The following is a 22899-nucleotide window of genomic DNA, read 5'->3' on the forward strand; positions in this document are numbered from 1 at the left end:
CCAATGTGAATGCACGTAGCGCTCGATCTCTGAATACAGCGTCGAAGGCACACAGGTAAATGACAATACTAGGCGACGGTGTCCTCTGCCTCTCGCAACGCGATCAGCTGACTCTGGCGCGTGCTAGCCGCCAGCACTGCAAAGCTTCCTCCCGCTGCGGTAACTCCCCGGCAACTGGCGAGCTTGAGATCGCTACGGCTGAAACTGTCGTCGCCAGAGATCGCCGCTATTCGGCTGGCTGCCGGACACCGCTCCCCCTCCCCCTCCCCTCCCCCCCCACCCTCACCGACAACCCCCACCATACCACCCAATAGGCTATCTGGGTGCTCGGGAGGTTCCTTGTCAGTAGCTTGCAGCACGTGCTGCCATGAAGGTGACGTTGAGTCGTGGAATGGCAGCGGCGCAACGGAGGAAAGCGGAGATCGCGCAGTCACTGTCGCAAAGGCGCGTCAACAAATCGAAGGTGAGCTGCGTCATGTGGTCGCACATGGCGTCATGATGCATCAGTCTTCAGAGCAGCAGTCGGCAATGTTATGTTATTTCTACGAGTGAACATTTTATAAAACTTTTTTTTTTCACTGTCCTCTCGACTGTGTCTTTAACTGTAGTGGACAGTTACTTAATTTCAAATGGTGTGTCGAAGTGTCGTTTCTTAAAGTGAATATCCGAGTGGCTGCATTAGCTTTCCATCTCAGAAATTTCTCAAATGGTCAACAATGTTCAAATAAATCGTGTGGTACATAGAATCGTTTGTCATCAAACGTCAGAGTAATTTGGATCAGAGTCGAAAATGGCACTAAATGCACATACAGTTTGTATTGTGCTAACCGTTTTCTGTTGTCGATACAGTGACGAATTCTTGGCCTCAGATTTCATTTAGTATAGGTACGGTAATATTTCAAACAGTTGTTAAGTATGTACATTGCTTGACATTCTTACACATCGATAGGATCTTCAGCATTATTTAATGTTCCTCCTTCAGAGACGACTTTGTTGTTATTTCCGAAGATACAATTCGATACAATGCTCACATTGCAAGATACACACAAATACGTGATTAAGGCATCCTAGTACGTAAATTTTTTAAAACATAGACCCAAGGACTTTTTTTGCCGTCGTTTTCATAGGCCTGGTGGAAGGGGGTGTGAGTGGTGGGGATGGAGAGGGAGGGAGGGGTGGGGAAGATTATGCAGTGTGTGAGCCCTATCCCTCTAGTGACTGGAGTCTAGTCTGTGAATACTGTAGCCAGCACGTAGATGACAGGCGTGAACAGAAAACTTACCGTGCAATAAAATTTCCACATACCGGTCATTTAAATTGCAACTACCTTATTAATTTACAGGTGATAGCGTAAACCTGCTAAAAAAATCGAGTTGCAAGTTCTCAAAACAAGTACGCGAAATTAAAAATACAAAGGAATCATCAGTGGCTATGTGGCTGCTGCTTCGAAGCGTTTAAGCACCACGGCGTGAAAAATGGGTAAATCAGTAATTTAGTGTTCCCACAACCAGCTTCGTAATTTAAATTCAGTGTTTCAGATACGCTTCAAAATTCTCTGCCGTCCCTTTCTCAATTGCATCTCGAAGAACACTTTCAAACAACAGATAAGAAAAGTCATATACTGGATATGTACTGTCACTAGTGCCTACACAATTGTTCAGTAGTCTTGCATATTCCGTTAATAACTGTCACTAAAGTCTTCTTATACAGTACACCGTACAATGACTAGTCTTGTCATTTGAATCACAGTATTCTATTACGGTTCTTTATACTCAGTCGAAGTTACGTTTTTTCAAACTAAGTACAAGTGTTCATTAGTTGTCATAGAAAAGTTGGTAAGCGTTTGTTCCGCAATAGTCACAATTTTCATTTCCTGGTTTCGCGGGTCATTAAAGACGGAACAATAATTTAGTTTTACGAAGGTAATGCAGGAGCAGGTAGAGAGAATCGACCTTGTCACACCACAACTATCACTGCAGTACTAGCCATAAATTATTCTAAAAAAGAATGCATATAAATGTAGACGAACGGAGGAACGACTTTTCGAACCTTTCCTTTGTATTCAAGTTTGTTGATTTTCAGAAATAAGTAAATTATTCTGTTAATTGTCAGCGAACAAGTTAAACTATGGTTCTAAATATTATACAATTCAACTATTAACTGTGTCATGAGTCGTCCGGCCCTACGCCGTATGAGAAATGTTGCATAGTTAGCGCCTTTTTTAAAAGTATTTGCAGCCGGTTGCGTTCCCCATCAACAGTTTCTGAAATAGCCAGAGTTACAAAATACATCGGCATTTCCACGAAATGTTTCTGTAAAATGTCAAACCAAGATAGCCCCGATATTGCGCGCATCATTCAGCTATATTTCCTTAATGTCATATCAAAACTGAAGAGTTACTTCAATCAGAAGATCGATAAGAGCATTTTGCTTTTTCCTATGGACTACGAACAGCTCTTTCGTCAATAAGGAAAGGTTCAGTTCTTTTTCCTTCTTTTCAGATTTACGAAAGACTTTGTGCCGTGCTGGCGTTTATAATTATTTTCCTTTTGTCTTTAATTAGCTTAGCGCTCGGTGCTTCGTTCGTGTAGACTGTGTGGGTGTGCACAGACAATTTTTTTTTCTTGAAACGAATTTGTATATTGTGAAAATCTACACACTAGTCTACGCAAACTAAGCTGTAAACCGGGTATTCAAATTTAATAATGCAATTCTTCGTATAAGATTTGCACATTTTTAAAAGTTTAATTGAATTTATTTATTCTTACGGATATGGTACATGTACAAATCAACAATCTAGAAACATTGTACCTGCTCATCTCAAATTGATATTCCTGTACACAGACTCGCATTCAAACGTTTTGTCATCAGTAACTGTTAGTGCCTGGCATTTATTTTACTAATATTCTATTAGAAACAAATACAAAAAATGAACTGTGTATGTAGTGTAATATCAATAAAATTTCATTTCCTTATAGTCGTGAAAACGCATCTGAAATTATGAATTAGTCGTACAAAGAACTATGCATAATGTACAAATGTATAAGTACAGTATCCAAATTAAGAACCATAGTACGCAAAATAAAAATTCTCTGTAATGTTTATTTAACTCAGAACCTGATTATAAACAATATTTCTAGTACGGTGGCCGTACCTGCTTCGTAAGTCTAAAACGCGATTTTGTATATGTCTCCCTGAAAACGCCTCTTCATAGCTCCGTAGGCGGATATTGTATTCGCCTACGGCGTCGCAGTTGAAAGCTGTCAAAAGCGCTGCCTGATGTTAGGGATTTCCGTAAGATGACTCGATTTTAGGAGTGTCTTAGTAATAAAAAATAAAGGCATTAAAACTTCATGAACGATGCGGCATTTTTCACACATCGCAGTGTTTATGACGTCATCACCTTAACTATGACATGTATATGGTTCTTACTCCGACAGCGATTATTGCGAGACACTAAGGAATACGTGTATCCAGTTTGGTTGAAATCGATCAAGTGGTTTAGGAAGAGATGTGGAAATTACACACAAATATTCATTTATTTGTCTAACATGTATGGATATTAGGCCTACTGAAAAATTAACTTATGGAAGATCTATTTCTTTTTCTAAGCAATTAACAGTGCCGATTTCGTGGTGACTCAAATAGCTTTCGTTGATTTAGTTCAAAAATCGCAACCAACACCTTCTAAACTTTTCACGCTAATTAAGGCCACAAAAGCATAGTGTTTGCCGAATGCACTTTGACCATAAAGCAATTCTGGGTGCTCGAATCGGATGCTTAAAAAACTGTCGTTTCACTTTTTGTGGTGACATTTCAATAAAAACTTTCGTTCCCTAACACACACTATTTTATTTCTAGCCGAGAAGTCAATTACAAATTTTCGTAGGTTAAGCTTCAAAAATGCTTTCACTATGAATTATTTCCCCCTACTTCCCCGTAAACATCGAGTGAGTGTAGCTTGTCCCCCTGCGGATAGGATCGTGGTCTAGCACGCCGTGTCACTTCCTAAACGTGCGTTCACTGTAATTGCTGAATACTGTTAACGGCAGTTGTGCCAACAAGCGTTAAGATATACAGCTCTTTGGTGGGCAGCAGGAAAAGCGTGGCGGAAAGATTCGAGGTAGTCCCCGGCCCCCGTGCCGTGGGCGATGTTTCCGCGCTGAGCGGTTCTTTCCTCTGCCGACCTTAAAACACTTCCTCTTCCGGTAGCGTCACACTGCCACCGACTGCCTTAGAGCTGGACAGTGCTTTACGGCAGTGTGAAAGCACCTATAAGACAAATCACTAAGATTCTTTTTTAACTACATATTTCTGTGTAAAGTTACACAAGTGGTATTGCTCATTACCTGTTTCGACTCATTGCTAGTTACAGGAAAATTTCGCGAAAAGGATGACGCGAAAAATAACGCGAAATATAACACGAAATTGGCGCTTTTTTAGTGAAATAATGTGAAATCGCCGATTTCTATTAAATACTGTCATTTTATGGTATAAAAATGTTATAAATCTGAGGACAACGGCTTACCAATATCCGTTGAATGTTGAAATGCATTTGCTAAAAACAGCACCGAACTGGCAAAAAATGACACCGAATTTGCAAAAACAGCACCGTGTTCGACAAACCAATAACGCCGGATATGTCAAAAAATCATCTCCATAGTTAAAATAACACCGAAATCGACGAAAATGATGATGATGTCCCATACTCAGAGGGGCGTAGGGGACGATGGGGGAGACCCACATCGCTGTTCTAGGCAAGGTCCTAGTGGAGGTGGTTTGCCATTGCCTTCCTCCGACCGGAATGGGGATGAATGATGATGATGAAGACGACACAACACCCATTCATCACGAGACAGGAAAAATCCCTGACCCCGCTGAGAATCTAACCCGGGACCCCGTGCGCGGGAAGCGAGAACGCTACCGCAAGACCACGAGCTGCGGACATCGGCAAAAAATAACACTAAAATGAAAAAAAATCATGGTAACTGGCAAAACATAACAGCGACATTAACAAAATAAATACTTAACTAGGCAAAAAAGTAAAACCGAATTTAGCAAAAAAGTAACACAAAATCTGACAAAATAGTAATACATAAAATAGCAAAAAACAGCTCCAAAATGAACCTAATTTAGCAAAAAATAACGCCAAATTCGGTAAAAAAATAACACGGAAAAGAGAAAAATAGAAACTGGCAAAAAATAGTGAAACTGGCGAAAAACGAATCAGACAAAAAATAGCACTGTATGGCAATAAATAGCACCGAAACTGACAAAAATAGAGTAATTGGTAAAGAATAACACCATATTTGGCACGAAATAACACCGAATTAGGCCATAAAGTAAAAAGATTTTTTTCGTGTTCCTACTTATTACCAATTCGTCAGTTAACCTGGTTAAAAAAAGATCCGAATAAGTGCGAGCAGGACTCGAGCACAGTGTTCGTACAAACTTAATTATGTATACATATAGTTCATCCTTCCTGAGAATCGAGAATTTCGACAATTTTTGCCTTTGTCTACGAGGGCTATCCAAAAAGTTAGGTCCGATAGCGCGCGAAACGGAAACCAATGTGAAAATCAAAAATGTTATCGTAGTGCTCGTCATAGAAGACAGCCGTCTTTGCTTTCTGCCATTTCTCTACGCTGGTCTGCAGCTCGTTGCCTGTGGCAAACTGTTTTCATCGTAGCCAGGGTCATGTGAACAGAGATAAAAATCAGAGGGAGCCGCGTCCGGGCTCTATGGTTGGCGATCAAAGACTTCCTATCGAAATCCCTGCAGGTGCGTCTTCGTTGCCCCTACAATGTGCTGCCGAGAATTGTCAGTAAGAAGGAAATGCGTGACAGTTAGGTTATGCTTACTGCATGAAATCGGGCGAAAGCTCACGGCGAGCACGCTCAGAACTGAAAAGGAGCGATGTTGATGCGCTCGATACGCATACTAGAGACACAGCCCAACATATCCCGTGGAAAGCTTCATCGGGTTTTCACAGTGGTTTCCGTTTCGCGCCCGGTTGGCAAGATATCAAAATACCTGACATAAATGGGCGTCCTTTTGATTGAACTGAATTAGAAGCTTCAGTTTTTTTACACCGCCAAGGGACTGTAGCCCTTGGCATGTGGCAAAAATTTCAACTAGGTACGTATACCCATTCCTGAGAAAAAAGATTTTTAAAAGTCGGAGACACAGACCGTGACCCTATAAGGGTTCCATACCTCTGACGCTGTGAAAGAGGGGTCGCCGTGCAGAATACGCTGACGAGCACCAGATCTTTAACTATTTAAAGCAAGAACGTTTTTGACTGCATCTACAGACTCCCTACTTATTTTCGTTGAAAAAGTATCAGACAGAAATCGACAAAAGTTACAGAAATGTGACATTTAATATCGTCCCTGCGAATTAAGTGTTCGAAGAGATTTTGGGACTGCAGCCGGTCTTCGCTGAAGATGACTGGCAGGTGTCCATTCAAAATATCGTGAAGTTTACAACGACCGTTGCAATCCCGAAATCTCTTCAAACTTTAACCAGTTTCATCATAAGAAATTCAAAGCTAGTGTAGACAATTTTCAGAGGTTCCTTCTCATCCGCGACAACTGGAAATAGATATGGTTACACTCAGGTTCACAACTTAAACTTTTTCGCAATGTCATTTGTGCTTTTCTCACATTAATTTCCCCGTTTGGTGCAGGTATTTAAAGCACAACATATTAAGAGCAAAGGACAATTAAAGATCTTTATTAACTTCTTCTAATTTCACATCATCGAAAATATGTTACATTATGCAAGCATCCAATGAATTTGTCTTTCTCACGCCCCTTGCAAGATCTTTTTGAGTGCTTCCGCAATTTTCTAGGAAGCACGAATGATATCTATATTATTATATCAGCAGCGTTACATTCTCTTCGGACTACCCAATCGTTCACGCAGCTCATGTCAACAACGACAAAAGTGAAAGAGAGCAGACGATAGGTTTTTGTTGCTAACACCGAAGCGGAGAGAAAGCAAATTTTCCTTGATGGTTCGCTGAAAAGCTGACAACTAGCGAAACAATCAGCGAAGAAATGCGAAAGCCAACCAAACAAAACCGAATGCCTCTTGCACATGCGCGCCTAGTTTTTTATACCGATTACATAAAAGAGAAATCTATTTATTAGTACGTCCGCTCCACTGTAAAAGCGGCTTTACATAGTAATTCGTTAACTGCACTATGTTGGAACTGAAGTCTAGATTTGACTATGTAATGATATAACGCTGGTGACTTTGAAAGATCAAAGATATTAAGAATATTCACATTGTAAAATTTATTATCAGAAAAGCCTTCGCAAAGTCATAACTAGTAAAAAAAACATTCTTAACTACTTGTGTAGATAAGCTAGATGTACACTAGGATTAGGATAGACGATGCGACTAGTAAACTATTATCTGGTGGTCTGTAGTGTAGACTTAACAGCCAGTATGAAACAGGAAAAAGACCCCAATGAAGAAAAAAGGCAAGAACAGGGAGGTAAGGCCTTGTAACAGATCAGAAAGGTCCTTGAAAAAGACATAGATACGGAAATCGCTTTGTTCATCTAACGAGTTTTTTTTTTTTTGTCTTATGGGACCAAACTGCCGAGGTCATCGGTCCCTAAGCTTACACACTACTTAATCGAACTTAACCTAACTTACGCTAAGGATGACACACACACCTGAGGGAGGACTCGAACCTCCGACGGGGGGAGCCGCGCAGACCATGACAAGATGCCTTTTAAAATTACAAGAAATTTCAAGCTTCAAAGACATCCTTTATGAACCTGATGACAGACATCAAGATGTGGAGCTATGCCTCCTAATTATGCTTTAGGAATTTGATGACAGGTATCAACATGTTCATCTGTACCTCCTACACTGTGCAAACTTTCTTTTTCTTTCTTTTCGCAATGAGAACCAAAAGCTGTTTTATTACTATCTAAATTGCAAAGTTTAGTAAAGCGAACTTCAAAAGATCGACGCTTTTGGCCTACGTAATATTTCTGAAGGGCACCACGTTTATCTCATACATGCTTGCTTGACTTTGAGTATGTATTATGAACTACTTTAGTCGTATTTGGAAAGCTAAGTTATTATTTCTCCAGTTTCAATCGTATTTCTTGGCACAGAAGTGTGCAATCAGCTTAGACAAGTGCCGTATAATGTGCGTTCCTTCCGTAGGGGCGGCGACGGGAAGGGAATCTGGCCACCTTGAACCACTAAATTCAGAATAAGATGTCGACCCGGTGAGGATAAGGGATAACGCCAGGAAAAAAAATTGTCTTCCACACTCGTGTCTTCCGCCACTTTCGACAAAAGTTTACACGTCGCGGTAATATACTTCATGTCCTGCGAATTTCACGGTGACTTATTTTCACTCTTAAAATTATAAGCGTTTCTGTATCCGAAATAGTTAATTATATATGAAATACGATCTGAAACCAGCAGCAACGGTCGCCTAACTAAACAGAGTACGTCGACCAATCCCATTTCCCTGGAATACGTTCATCAGTCTGCAGAGTTGGGTGCGTGAAATTGGGACTTGCCACAGCCTGTATCCGTCATGATCCTTACTCCGCCGACCAGTCGGCCGGACGAATACGATTCGACTAGCCTTACAGCTCGATCAGACAAATTCACAGTGTTGGTAATGAACTGTCCAGAAACAGGCGTACATCAAGCGAGTACTACGTGAAGTGGCGAACTGCTAAGGGCAAATTTTCCTGTAGTGCCAGCACGAGTCTGCCGAGAAGTACACTACTACATTCAGTTATCGGAGTGGCATACATAGTCGGTTGATCGTTAGTAATACTGCACCATGCGACCCAGATCGGTGTTGACAATGACAATCATACAAGGGAGATCACTTGTGTGTGAGATAGTCCAACTATTCACCCTAGCTCAGCATTCCGCTCATTGCCACAAACACCCATATAAAAGTATCACAACGTCCGGAAGAAAACTAATATCCAGTGAAACTGGATACAAGAATTACGTGGATCAAACGTTTAGCTAAGTTATTAGCAAAGAATATTAGGATTTTCAATGCTTCAGCACGTGTCAGTTTCATTCGCACTAGAACAACAACAAAAACTTAACACACAAATAAGGCCTACTTTCAGTTGTCTTAAGAGACCAGATGCAGCAGGTTTGTGATTGGAGTCAGGATTTCCTAGAAGAAAGAACACAACATGTCATTCTTAACGGTTCAAAATCTGCAGATGTAGAGGTAATTTCGGGAGTACCGCAGGGAAGCGTGATAGGACCTTTATTGTTTACAATATACATAAATGACTTAGTTGACAACATCGGTAGCTCCGTGAGGCTATTTGCAGATGACACGGTTGTCTACAAGAAAGTAGCAACATCAGAAGACTCGTACGTACTCCAGGAGGACCTGCAGAGGATTAATGCATGGTGCGACAGCTGGCAGCTTTCCCTAAACGTAGATAAATGTAATATAATGCGCATACATAGGGGCAGAAATCCATTCCAGTACGATTATGCCATAGGTGGTAAATCATTGGAAGCGGTAACGACCGTAAAATACTTAGGAGTTACTATCCGGAGCGATCTGAAGTGGAATGATCACATAAAACAAATAGTGGGAAAAGCAGGCGCCAGGTTGAGATTCATAGGAAGAATTCTAAGAAAATGTGACTCATCGACGAAAGAAGTAGCTTACAAAACGCTTGTTCGTCCGATTCTTGAGTATTGCTCATCAGTATGGGACCCTTACCAGGTTGGATTAATAGAAGAGATAGACATGATCCAGCGAAAAGCAGCGCGATTCGTCATGGGGACATTTAGTCAGCGCGAGAGCGTTACGGAGATGCTGAACAAGCTCCAGTGGCGGACACTTCAAGAAAGGCGTTACGCAATACGGAGAGGTTTATTATCGAAATTACGAGAGAGCACATTCCGGGAAGAGATGGGCAACATATTACTACCGCCCACATATATCTCGCGTAATGATCACAACGAAAAGATCCGAGAAATTAGAGCAAATACGGAGACTTACAAGCAGTCGTTCTTCCCACGCACAATTCGTGAATGGAACAGGGAAGGGGGGATCAGATAGTGGTACAATAAGTACCCTCCGCCACACACCGTAAGGTGGCTCGCGAAGTATAGATGTAGATGTAGATGCTTGAGCAATACAGCCGATGACGTATAGCAGGACGTACGTTTGGTTATACGGGCGTTCACCGTCTAGCGCTCTATAAACACCACTGCCCACTCCCGTCGAACAGAGTGAGGCAAAAATATGTTAGCATTAAACTGATGTTTATTGTCAGGCGCGATGGTGCACCCCATCAGTCCAGGTCTTGCATTTTTCTTGTACAATGCTTTGAGACTGAAAGAACTCAAATGTTCAAATGCGTGAGAGTTCCTAAGGGACCAAACTACTGAGGTCTTCGGTCCCTTTAACTTATGCTAAGAACAACGCACACGCACCCATGCCCGAGGGAGGACTCGAACCTCCGGCGGGAGGGATCGCGCAATCTGTGACATGGCGCCTCAAACCGCACGGCCACTCCGCGCGGCTGAAACACCTCAGTCCAGGTAGCTATCTTCCTTTGTTCATCAATGGAATTTCGGGACGCCGTGGTTTAATCTGCGGTAAACAAAAACGAGAATTCCCACTTAATGTTAACAGAAGAAGCAAAAGTACCGGCTGGAGGGGCAAGTAAATTTCATATCCCTTCGCCCGCATCTCGTGGTCGTGCGGTAGCGTTCTCGCTTCCCACGCCCGGGTTCCCGGGTTCGATTCCCGGCGGGGTCAGGGATTTTCTCTGCCTCGTGATGGCTGGGTGTTGTGTGCTGTCCTTAGGTTAGTTAGGTTTAAGTAGTTCTAAGTTCTAGGGGACTTATGACCACAGAAGTTGAGTCCCATAGTGCTCAGAGCCATTCATATCCCTTCGACCTTTTCTGCTTGCTTTGCTCCGATCTCAGCCGCTAGAAATCGAAAACTTTCCGTAAAATAGCACATTTGCATGAAAACCCGCTCGCCGACCTCTGACAGCTTACAATATTGTAGCAAAGTCGCAGCAGGAATCCGTGGCTGTACATGAGCGAGGTGTGTAGGCGGCAGCTGTTTGAACCAAACGCTCTGCTGCAACATAAACCATGTCAGTGATAAACATCTGTTAAGTGGCTGTCGTTTCTTTAGGATGTTACTTGTACGTGACGAAACGTCGCTGTAGAAATGACTGTGACAACAGCTTGCGTTTACTGTCGCGGGTCGAGGGAAAGGCTCACTGGCAGAAAATATGAAATGGTTGAAATGGCTCTGAGCACTATGGGACTTAACTTCTGAGGTCATCAGTCCCCTAGAACTTAGAACTACTTAATCCTAACTAACCTAAAGGCATCATATACATCCATGCCCGAGGCAGGATTCGAACCTGCGACCGTAGCGGTCGCGCGGTTCCAGACTGTAGCGCCTAGAACCGCTCGGCCACTCCGGCCGGCGCAGAAAATATGAACACATAGGGTAGGATAACTCACGTATCCCTCTCCCTCCAGTTATTTCGTAAACAGTCTTTCTTTCCTGCGGTCGCTTTTACCTATTCAAAAAAGCAGATAAATATTCACTTGACGCCTTCCTGAGAGAGAATCTCCACTCACTCCAAATTAATAATATAAGTGTCGACCAGATGAGGCTTAAATTCAGAGAAATAGTATCGGCAGCAATCGAGATATTTGTACCAAATAAATTAACAAACGACAGAGCTGATCCTCCTTGGTACACAAAACGTGTTAGAACACTGTTGCAGAAACAACGAAACAAACATGCCAAATTTAAACAGACGCAAAATCCCCAAGATTGGCGATCCTTTACAGAAGCTCGAAACTTAGCGCGGAGTTCAATGCGATATGCTTATAACAGTTTCCACAACCAAACTTTGTCTCCAAACCTCGCAGAAAATCCAAAGAGAATCTAGTCTTATGTGAAGTACTTCAGCGGCAAGAAATAATCAATGCCTTCTCTGCACGATAGCAATGGAGATACTATCGAAGACAGTGCTGTCAAAGCAGAGTTAATAAACACAGCCTTTCGAAATGCCTTCACAAAAGAAGTGGAAGTAAATATTTCAGAATTCGTGCAACAGCTGCCAACATGAGTAACGTAGAAGTAAATATCCTCGGAGAAGTGAAGCAACTCAAATCACTTAATAAAAGCAAGTCTTCTAGTCCAGACTGTATACCAACTAGGTTCCTTTCCGAGTATGCTGATGCATTACTCCATACTTAACAATCATATACAACCGTTCGCTCGACGAAAGATCCGTACCCAAAGACTGGAAAGTTGCACAGGTCACACCAATATTCAAGAAAGGTAGTAGGAGTAATCCACTAAATTACACGCCCGTATCGTTAACGTCGATATGCAGCTGGATTTTAGAACATATATTGTGTTCGAACATTATGAATTACCCCGAAGGAAACGGTCTATTGACACACAGTCAACATGAGTTTTGAAAACATCGTTCCTGTGAAACACAACTAGCTCTTTATGCACTTGAAGTGCTGAGTGCTATTGACAAGGGATTTCAGATCGATTCCGTATTCCTGGATTTCCGGAAGGCTTTCGACACTGTACCACACAAGCGGCTCGTAGTGAAATTGCGTGCTTATGGAATATCGTCTCAGTTATGTGACTGGATTTGCGATTTCCTCTGAGAGGTCACAGTTCGTAGTAATTGACGGAAAGTTAGCGAGTAAAACAGAAACGATTTCAGGCGTTCCCGAAGGTAGTGTTATAGGCCCTTTGCTGTTACTTATCTATAGAAACGATTTGGGAGACAATCTGAGCAGCCGTCTTCGGTTGTTTGCAGATGACGCTGTCGTTTATCGACTAATAAAGTCATCAGAAGATCAAAACAAACAGCAAAACGATTTAGAAGAAATATCGGAATGGTGCGAAAAGTGGCAGTTGACCCTAAATATCGAGAAGTGTAAGGTCATCCCCATGAGTGCTAAAAGGAACTGGTTAAACTTCGGTTACACGATAAATCAGTCTAATCTAAAAGCCGTAAATTCAACTAAATACCTAAATATTACAATTACGGACATCTTAAATTGGAAAGAACACACAGAAAATGTTGTGGGGAAGGCTAACCAAAGGCTGCGTTTTATTGGCAGGACACTTAGAAAAATTAAGACCTACTAAGGAGACTGCCTACACTATGATTGTCCGTCCTCTTTTAGAATACTGCTGCGCAGTGTGGGATCCTTACCAGCTAGGACTGACGGAGTACATCGAAAAAGTTAAAGAAAGGCAGCACGTTTTGTATTATCGCGAAATATGGGAGAGAATATCACAGGAATGATGCAGGATTTGGGCTGGAAATCATTAGAAGAAAGGCGTTTCTCGTTGCTACGGAATCTTCTCACGAAATTCCAATCAGGAACTTTCTCCTCCGAATGCGAAAATATTTTGTTGAAACCGCCCTACATAGGGAGAAACGATCACCACCATAAAATAAGGGAAATCAGATCTCATACGAAAAGATATAGGTGTTCATTCTTTCCGCGCGCTATACGAGATTGGAATAATAGAGAATTGTGAAGGTGGTTCGATGAACCCTCTGCCAGGCCCTTAAATGTGATTTGCATAGTATCCATGTAGATGTAGATACGTTCCCTATCTGCCTGGCAGGGGTCGCATCACGCCCACGGGCAAGTCCTGCACAGCAGATTATAAAATTTGCGTAGAATAATCGCAGGAAGGTAGTTTTGTGGAGAAGGGAGACAGCTTTGGGGTTTCTGCCAAGGGCGCAGTATTACCTCGGTACGGCTTTGTTGACTGATCGTGCAAATAATTTGCTCATACCGCCTCTACGACCGGCACCCGACCATCCCATGCAAGTCAGCCAGAAAGCAGGAAACAAAAGGATGCGGAAGTAGACCACAGCTCGCGGAAGAGGCGTGGCTGGGAGGCAGGGCAGTGGTGGGGGGCAGACACGTGGCGCGAGGCTGGCACGTGTCCCTAGCTGCTGATGTACGTGTGACGTCACGTTGTATGCACGGCAGGCGTGTCGCGGCGTCTCGCGTTCTAGGATAAACAGAACGAACACTTAACCCGAGTTGCCGTGCCAGTCTGTACTAGTCTTATCCATAAACATTGTCGTAATAGTATGGATAAGGCAGGCGCGCATTCTGTCGGTTTTCAAGCAAGGTTTAAGGCGAAGAGATTAGGATTTAACAACGAAGTTATTAGACTAACGCGAGCTCCAACAGGTCAAGAACTGGATAGGAAATAGGCAATGTACATCTCAAAGGAACCATCCTGGTTATCGATTTAGAGAAGGCTACGTCTGGATGACCGAATGGAGATTTAAACTCAGTTTTTCCCGAATGTGATTCACTTTCTTAACCGCTGCGCACAAGGCTTGAGATCCTTCTTGAGCATTAGGGCTGCACATCCAGCACCTTACTTTCCCTACTTTTCGTTCATCTGTACTTAATAATACGTCCTTTAATGATTCCAATATTTTGTCAAACGGGCTTTCCACCAAATTTGTACTTTTGGATTACAGTTGTAAATTTTTTCTGTGGAATTTATTATGAAAATTATTTTTTGGTTAGTCGTTTGTAATAATTTTTCACCGGTAAGTCAAGACAAAGATTCAAAGTATAGTGTATCGAAGTTCATGTAACAATCATCAAGTAATTTCAATCATTTCTCCAATTGATTTGAACATCTAAATGAAGCATGGTAAAAATATTGTTGACAGTCGAAAAAGTACCCGTTTGGATTATTAGCCTCCATTTTTTTAATTTAGGCAACTAAGCTGTACTTACTTTTAAAATGAAGTTCTCAAATGTGACTGACAGGATACGTGATCTGTTTGTGTACTTCCAAAACTGTAATACTTTTCATTTTCTAAATTAGTTACGAATAAACACAAAAACGTGAGCCAATTTCTGTACGAAGTACCACAGGGCCTACTTGGATTTTTTATGGTATCTATTCTGTCCGCCATGTTGCCCTCAATTCGTTTCCCAAGTGATTGTCGTTCACAAAATACGTTCTGTAATTCGCTATTACTTTAAAAGAAATTCATATCCTGTACGTGATATACGCTACTTTGTTTGGTTATATGATGAAACTTACCACTTAAGCGACAAGAGGGGAAAATACTAAAAAAAAACTGCTTTTCGAAGATGGGCCTAATTCAGAAATCATAATAGAAAAATAGTTTATTTAATGAAATTATGACTGGTTGTAGTGTATTTCCTCATGGCCATGAAACTGCCTTGCGATAAAATACTGCCTTGTGCAGATAAATCTGGAGTCACTCTGCCGGGCACAGGCAGAAATTCTCTTCAATTTTCATTGCTGCTCAGTAGTTTGGTGGTAAATTGCCAAACTACAAATACTATAGTTATCATGTTCGATTCCCGATGAGTCATAGGATTTTTATCTACCACTTTTCCCTTCTTTCACCTGTAGTAATGTTTGTTGTGAAAAAAAACGGAACCCATGTTGCACTGTTAGGTACTTTCCGCCCCCGCTGACTGCCTAGGTCGGTAGGTCGGTCAGTCAGCCAAAGGACGAAGAAGGCAACGGCATACGGTACGTCTCCCCACAGACCATGCCGGGTTAAGTACTGTGTTAAAAACAAACTGGCTTGATGACAGCTTTTTGGCTGGAAAGTAAGAAATGGTACTACATCCAAAAGATGATTGCTCACGTAGTCAAGCAAATCGCAAATTTCATATGACTGTGGAACACGAAGTTTATTCTTTTTAAATCATAAAATAGAATGAATATTGTCGTACTCGATCGAATTCCACTTCATAAAGTATATTTACGTCTGTTACAGAATACCTCTGAAAGCAGTTCCGACCTTTTGACCGAAGAATACGACGAACTGAAGAGGAATTATCGGTCAATGCAAGAGGAAAATTTGAAGTTGCAAGCTATCATAACGGACGTAAGTAGCTCACCGAATAAACGTGGCCTTGGCTGTTTACATTCTTGACTTCATCAACGTGTTTAGTGTACCGTCATTTAATGTTACAACTCGTGTCACTTTAGCTTTCTGCAGAATCGATGAGACTAATGTAGCATCTTCAGATCGTTAGTTATGATGCTTCTAATGAAAAATCGGATCTCTTCATTGCTTATTCGAAATTCATTCATAAGCATTGTTCCCCTTCTTGTAAGCAGTCAATAGCACCGAAGACAATTACACTGCCCGTCAACTTTGACCAGTGATATCAACCAGTACCTTTTTGGCGACTAATGCAATACAATCGCAGTGAGAACAAAGGGAGTTTGGGTGGACCTTCAAAGCGCATTAAAAACTTGAAAACATCGTACTACAGAAGAAAAATTGTTTTTATGAGTGACATAAGTATAACAACAGAACGTACAAAGATTGTGTTGACACAGTTGTTCGTTTTGCCAATACATAACCAAACTGTTACTTTACTCGAGCTATAATCCGTTTACCATAGGAATAAACCTGCTGTAAGCATTACACTATGCCTTTTGAAACAATCTTTTCGTTGTGCCTCTCGGCAATGTGTCATCTTTACAATGAGTAACTAAAAAGTGTTTAAATGTTAATCAAACCGAATCTTAATAATAAAGGGTGCCAAAACACACTAACATTAGCTAATATGGAAATCCAGAGCGGAATATGGTGACTGTGCATGCATATTGTAAAGAATATTAGGGTTGTATGTTTAGTAGTTGACAAGGGCACAAGAGGTGAAACATTATCTGAGATTGATCAAGGAAAGGGAAGGAGGGTGGGGATATCCTTTTAGGGAAATGCCAGAAAATCTAAATTTACATAGTGGGAGGGACGTTAAGCCCCACTCCTCTAAAATGTGAGTCCTGTGTCTTAACCATTGCACCATCTCACTCGGGGGCCCATAAAGACCAATAAGGAATATTTTATTGCAAGTATTTGACATTTGATATATTTTTACATTGTGTGTTGGATTATCAAAAAATGAAGATGATAATGATAGAGATGAGTGGTATTTATTAGCTATGGAACAAGAATAAAATAATTACATAGCAACTTCTCATTCAATAGGAGGGAGGGGTCACCCTTAATCATCCTTATGTTACACAAGAATCACGGCCAGTATTGCAAATTATAGTTGCAGTTATTATGATATACAGTCAGATATCTACTTTGATGCAGTTCGCCGGCTGCGGTGGCCGAGTGGTTCTAGGCGCTTCAGTTCGGAACCATGCGATTGCTACGGTCACAGATTCGAATCCTGCCTCGGGCATGGATGTGTGATGTCCTTAGGTTAGTTAGGTTTAAGTAGTTCTAAGTTCTAGGGCACTGATGACCACAGATGTTAAGTCCCATAGTGGTCAGAGCCATTTGAACCATTTTTGATGCAGTTTACATTGCTAGTCTATCCAGTGCAGGCTTCATCTGTGTTCTTTTGAATCTGCTTACCACAGTTAACCCCCCCCCCCTCTCTCTCTCTCTCTCTCTCTCTCTCTCTCTCTCTCTCTCTCTCTCTCTCTCTGTGTCAGTTTGCGTCATAAACTTTTTTGCCAGCTTGATGTAGTACCTCTTCACTAGTTATTAGATCCTGATTTACTCATCTAGTCTTCAGCATTCTTCTTTTGCTCCAGAAGCTTCTTTTCTCTTCTTGTCTGAACTGTTTATTGTCCAAGTTTCACTCCAGATAAATATCTTCAGACAAGATTTCTTAACACTTGAATTTGTATTCAATAACAACAATTTTCCATTTTTCAGAAATGGTTTTCTTATTATTGCCAGTCTGCATTTTATATCTTCCTTCTGTCAACATCATGTTATTTCTCTGCCCCAATAGCAAAACTCAATTTTTAGTCTCTCATTTCCTAATCTAGTGCCCTCACCCTCAATGGACTGGATTTGAGTGCATTTCATTAACCTTATTTAACCTTTGTTGGTACCCACCTTTTAACACATTTTCAATGAACTATCCATTTCCTTCACATGATCTTCAAAGTCCTTTGTCATCCATGACAGAATTAAAATATCATCAGCAAACCTCCAAATTTTAATAGATATTCCCTGAACTTCAGTTCTCTTCTAAATTTCTCTTGGATTTCTTTTCCTGCTTGTTGAATGTACACTGAATAACATCAGGGACGTACTTCAATCCTATCTCACTTCCTTATCAACTACTGTTACCTTTCACTTTCTTCAACTATTGAAATTGCAGTCTGGTTTCTGAAATATGTTGTGCATGCAATATACAGTAAAATATATAAATCCTTACAAGCTACTGAATTAATTTTTAGTGCACTGACTCCAAAACTTGCACCACTAAAGTGTGATAGCAACATAACCATATTTAACCCTTTAAGTGAAAAAAGGTTTTTTTTTCTAGCTCTACAGTAAAATATGTCAGTACGTACTCTTTGGGAACAGCAATGAATAAACTTTATCAATTTATTACGTATTTTTAAGTCTGCCCTGATGTATGAAGTGATAAAGGTTCATACCATTGAAACAAGAGAAAAAACAATTATTCATGGTAATTCCAGTTGTTTACCAGTGGTACATATCAGTGCCACTTAAAGGGTTAAATGCATTCTGTTACACACAGATGGGGGTAATATTCAATATATTTGCACAGATGTTGGAGCAGGTAAATACTACATTGTTTCCAGGGCACTAGTAATAGTTTCATGTACTTCTCATTAAATTGCGTAGCCATTTAACTAGATATTTTTTACAGGTAACACAGGTGAACAAACGGTGGCAGCGATATAATAACGATCGTCAAGTGTATGTAGACAAACTTTTGACAACCATAAAAGAACAACAAGAACAAATGAATAAGATATCTGAGGACTCAGCTGTGAACTTGAACAAACAGGTATGATTCCAGTCATTTGTATTCACTTACTAATATTACCATGGATTTCTTGCCACTTGCATTGTTAGAATTAGTTTCTCTAAAAGGTAATTGATAATCAGTACTATAGCGGAGGTGCTAAACCATCTGAATATGCAGAAGAGCTTCCGTGGAGCTTAGATAGTTGGGGAGAGATAATGGCTAAAGTGCTCGACAGCTCTTGGTAAGAATATTGCCACAAATGGCAAGCTTTCAGGCTTGAATACAATCTGGTATGTGGTTTTGATCTCCCACCAATTTTCATACCAGAATACATCAACAAAGACTGTGGTATCATATTTGGCAGTGCTGTCACGTATTTGTTCCTTCATATGTGAAATTTGCCAGGCAGCAAACAAAGATTTATGCTTAAGTAGTTGTATTTATCAGATGATCATTTAAAATATTGTGTCTAGCTTTTTGGAAAATTTACTGAATTTTGAAGTACTGAGAATAATCTCTAACAAATAAACACAATTAACTAACTAAGCTTCTTGTTAATAGTATAGAGATAAGTATTTAACTCACTCAAAGGGAGTGTTATTTTAAATATTGTGCTTTCGAGAAGAGCGTTCTGAAGGCTGCATTTGTACCATGTCACAGTTTGTAGCCACACAGAATTTCATGTAGTACAAACTGTGAATGTACTAACAATGGACCCGTCCAGGTACTTCCAACAGATACTCGGACTTCATCCATCTTATTTTAATAAACTCCAGGAAGGTTTCCTACATACACTGTCAGCCTTTCGCCTGAGAGAGGTGATATTCAGCAAATAATGGTTTATCTGCATACTAGGGTTTCTTTCACACTTTAGTTTTGGGCTGCAAGTCATATCCAAATGTGGGATGTTAGAGTTGTAGGTTACTTTGATCTAACAGACCATGATGGAAGTTATTATAGATAAACAAAACACTTGCTCATATCTTAACTGATGTTTACAAATATTTATTTCTTCATTAAGTACTTCTGCACTTTACTTAACAGATTCACACTAAATTATAGTTTGTTGAGTGATGGTATATCATGCATCATTTGAGATTTTATGCACTTAAATATGCTGATAAACAGAACCTAAGGCAAGAGAACTTGAACCATATAATCAGGCACATAACTCAAGCATCACATACCAACATAAAAATAATGGCTTAACAGCTGTGTTTCTTATCACACATTTCAGTTACCTAAGAGTGGAGGTTTACTTTGTTAGTATCCTCTCCAAAGAAGAGGCATATCAAAGCCTTGATTAACACTGAAATTCACTTTTAGTGCAAGCATTACTAATGTATAAAATATTACGTTTGTAGTGCTGCCATCATTGTCTGTACTATTTCTACTCCAAAATCTAACTTTTCTTGGAAATCTTTGTGTTTCTAACAGAACTCAGCTGGCAGTGAAATCGAGAATCTGAGACAAAAAAATTTGGAGCTGAGAGAAGAGGTTCACCATTTGAGGAAAGAGCTTGATGAGAAAGAACGAGAAGGAGCTGCTCTGAGGGTACAGGCGCAGGTCCACCGCGATGACTGGGAAGCAGAGCGTGCAGAGAAAATTGCTGCCCTGCAGCAGCGCGAACAAGCAGAGAAGCGTGTAGAAGAATTGAAAATGGACTTACGGAATCTTTCACACAAGGTGAGATCTTACAGCCAACACGGGGGAAAGCTGTTCTACTATTCTTGGAATTCATTAAGTATCTTTATCTACTTCCTTGTACAGACACACATATTGCCCTCCCCTCAAAACTACAGATTAAAAAACACTTGCAGTATTAAATGTAAACACTTATTATTCCATGAGATAAGACTACAGTGTTGTTAATCACACGAGAAATTTACACTTGCAGGAAAACTTGCATGAAAGCATTAGATATATGCAAAACTCAGATAAGAGCTTACACTATTTGCATAAATATGCTGTCAAAACTATCACAATAGCTATTTGAATGAATATATCCATACCCCACATTTTTGTGGTTTTATACACGTTCATAATGTCCTTGTTTTATACCACAGTTGAGAGAAGAACGCTTGCGCAGTCCATTCCAGTGCCCAAGCTGCGGGCACTGTATTCCTTTAGAGGAGACAGCAATAGCTCCTAAACCTGTGGAACCATGCAAAAGAAGGGTAAGAATCCAAAATATTAACCACTAGTTAATTCAATAAACATATTTAATCTTGGCGTAAGGTCATACTGAATGCAACGGTAAAGAAAGTAACAACAGATGTCAGTAGATAAGTATCAATTTATATTCTTGCCATCTGCATGAACTGTTATGTAATCTTACTGATGTATTACTTTTGGTTTTCCTTTGCAGGGTTCCTTGATAGCGCGAGGTTGTTACATGACATCAGATGATGATATGTACCTCACCTGTGACGAAGTTGCCAGCAGAAATCCATCATCTGCACTGGTCAAAGATTCAAATACAGAAGACTCTGGCAGTAGGGAAAAAAGCTGTGAAAGAACTGAAACACTTAAAAATAATTTTCCTGAAGATTCTCCATGCACAAGCTTCTCAGTTGTATCTGGTGAAGGTGCTGTGACATTGGGGTTCAGCAGTTCTGGGTTGGCTTCCGTTACTTCTTTCCCTGTACATACATATTCTCCAACGGCAGCAAGTGGAGCATCAAGGAAAAGTACTCCATACCGAAGTGGTTCTCCTCCCTCAGTTCAACGGCACTCAAGAAGGTCTTCACAATCATGTACCCCAGTCTCGACACAAGAAGATGAAGATGAAGATGGTGGCATAGCAACACAAACTCGTATGGACATAATTTGCCCTGGGTGTAGTGCTGTATTCCCACCCGGTCACCACATAGACTTCTTAGACCACTTCGAACTCTGCCAACAGCAGAAACCTCCAATCAGTGAGGAACTAGAAGAGCCAAAAACTGTGCTGAAATGTCCAAAATGTGGTCGGACTTTTCCATCTTGTCAACAGATTAACTTCTTAGATCATTTTGATCAATGTAAGTGGCCAGAAAGGAGGTTTGTTGAACAGGATGCAGCAAACAATGGCTGTATGAGCAGGTGATATGCCTAAGTTTGAGAAGTGGCTTCCCAGTATCCAGTCACAATCCTACCCAACCTGCAGCTCCTCCTTCGCTTCTCCTAGTATATTTATTGTGCTTCTGTTGCAAAGTGTGCAGTAACAGTATTCTCTCTCTCATATTTCTGAGAGAAAATCTCTGTGGTTAACAAACCTCTCTCATTTTTACCAGTGTAAATATCACATGCTCCACCTATTAGAAGGCATAGGAAGAAACCTTCTAGACATGGTAGAGAACAGAACAGGCCATTGTGTTCAGTGTAATAAGTAATTTCATTACAGCAAGGTGTAGTATGATAAACATTGAGTGAAGAAATCCAAATGTCTGAGACAAGTAAAGTAAAACAGTGCAGAAATGGTAGTGATAACACAATGAGTGTCACAATCTTTGGATAATAGAGGAACTGTGTTGGGGAGACTCTTTCTGTTTCCTGCTACAAAGTGCAGAAATAATGAAAACAGACAAGAATTGTGAGAATGAAAAGTATCTTCTGTGTTGCAAACTACATTACACAAAACAAAATGAAAGTTTTCTTTTGTTGTCCTCTCTCCTTACCACAGAAGCAAGAAGAATGAAACTTGAAAATAATTTACACTGGCCCTGTGTTCCACAGATTTGAAAATCTAGTCAAATTACAATTTCTATTGATTGTAACACAGTATGATATAAATTGTATTACTTAATGTTTATTACCGTTAGTATGAAAACAAAAATATTTCTCAACTACACAGAACTTTTTCTTTGTGCAATCTACCTCATTGTTGACAGAAATATGAAATTGTTGTTTTCTTTTATTTACCCAGATATAACACATTTTTCTCATACAGACTTATTTTGGCAATTATGGTATATCTTACAAAATATTTGCCAAAACAGGCTTGTGGCAAAATTAAAACTCCAATGCAGCCAAACTCAGCAATTGTTTGACAAAATTCCGTAAATGTCACTGGATAAATAAAAGAAA

At 40.5% G+C, this 22899-nt stretch overlaps 1 protein-coding gene across 1 annotated transcript; it reads left to right on the top strand.

Annotated features, from left to right (window-relative positions):
- Positions 1-350: 350 nt before the first annotated feature.
- On the top strand, positions 351-22661 carry LOC124619458. Its single transcript, XM_047145857.1, has 6 exons — positions 351-463; positions 15846-15956; positions 18730-18870; positions 20269-20517; positions 20898-21008; positions 21200-22661. Exons 1-6 carry the CDS (start codon positions 368-370, stop codon positions 21917-21919), a joined length of 1428 nt encoding a protein of 475 aa, XP_047001813.1. The 5' UTR covers positions 351-367; the 3' UTR covers positions 21920-22661.
- The last annotated feature ends 238 nt before the right edge of the window (positions 22662-22899 follow it).

This window comes from Schistocerca americana, chromosome 6 (assembly GCF_021461395.2).
Source record: "Schistocerca americana isolate TAMUIC-IGC-003095 chromosome 6, iqSchAmer2.1, whole genome shotgun sequence".
NCBI lineage: Eukaryota > Metazoa > Arthropoda > Insecta > Orthoptera > Acrididae > Schistocerca > Schistocerca americana.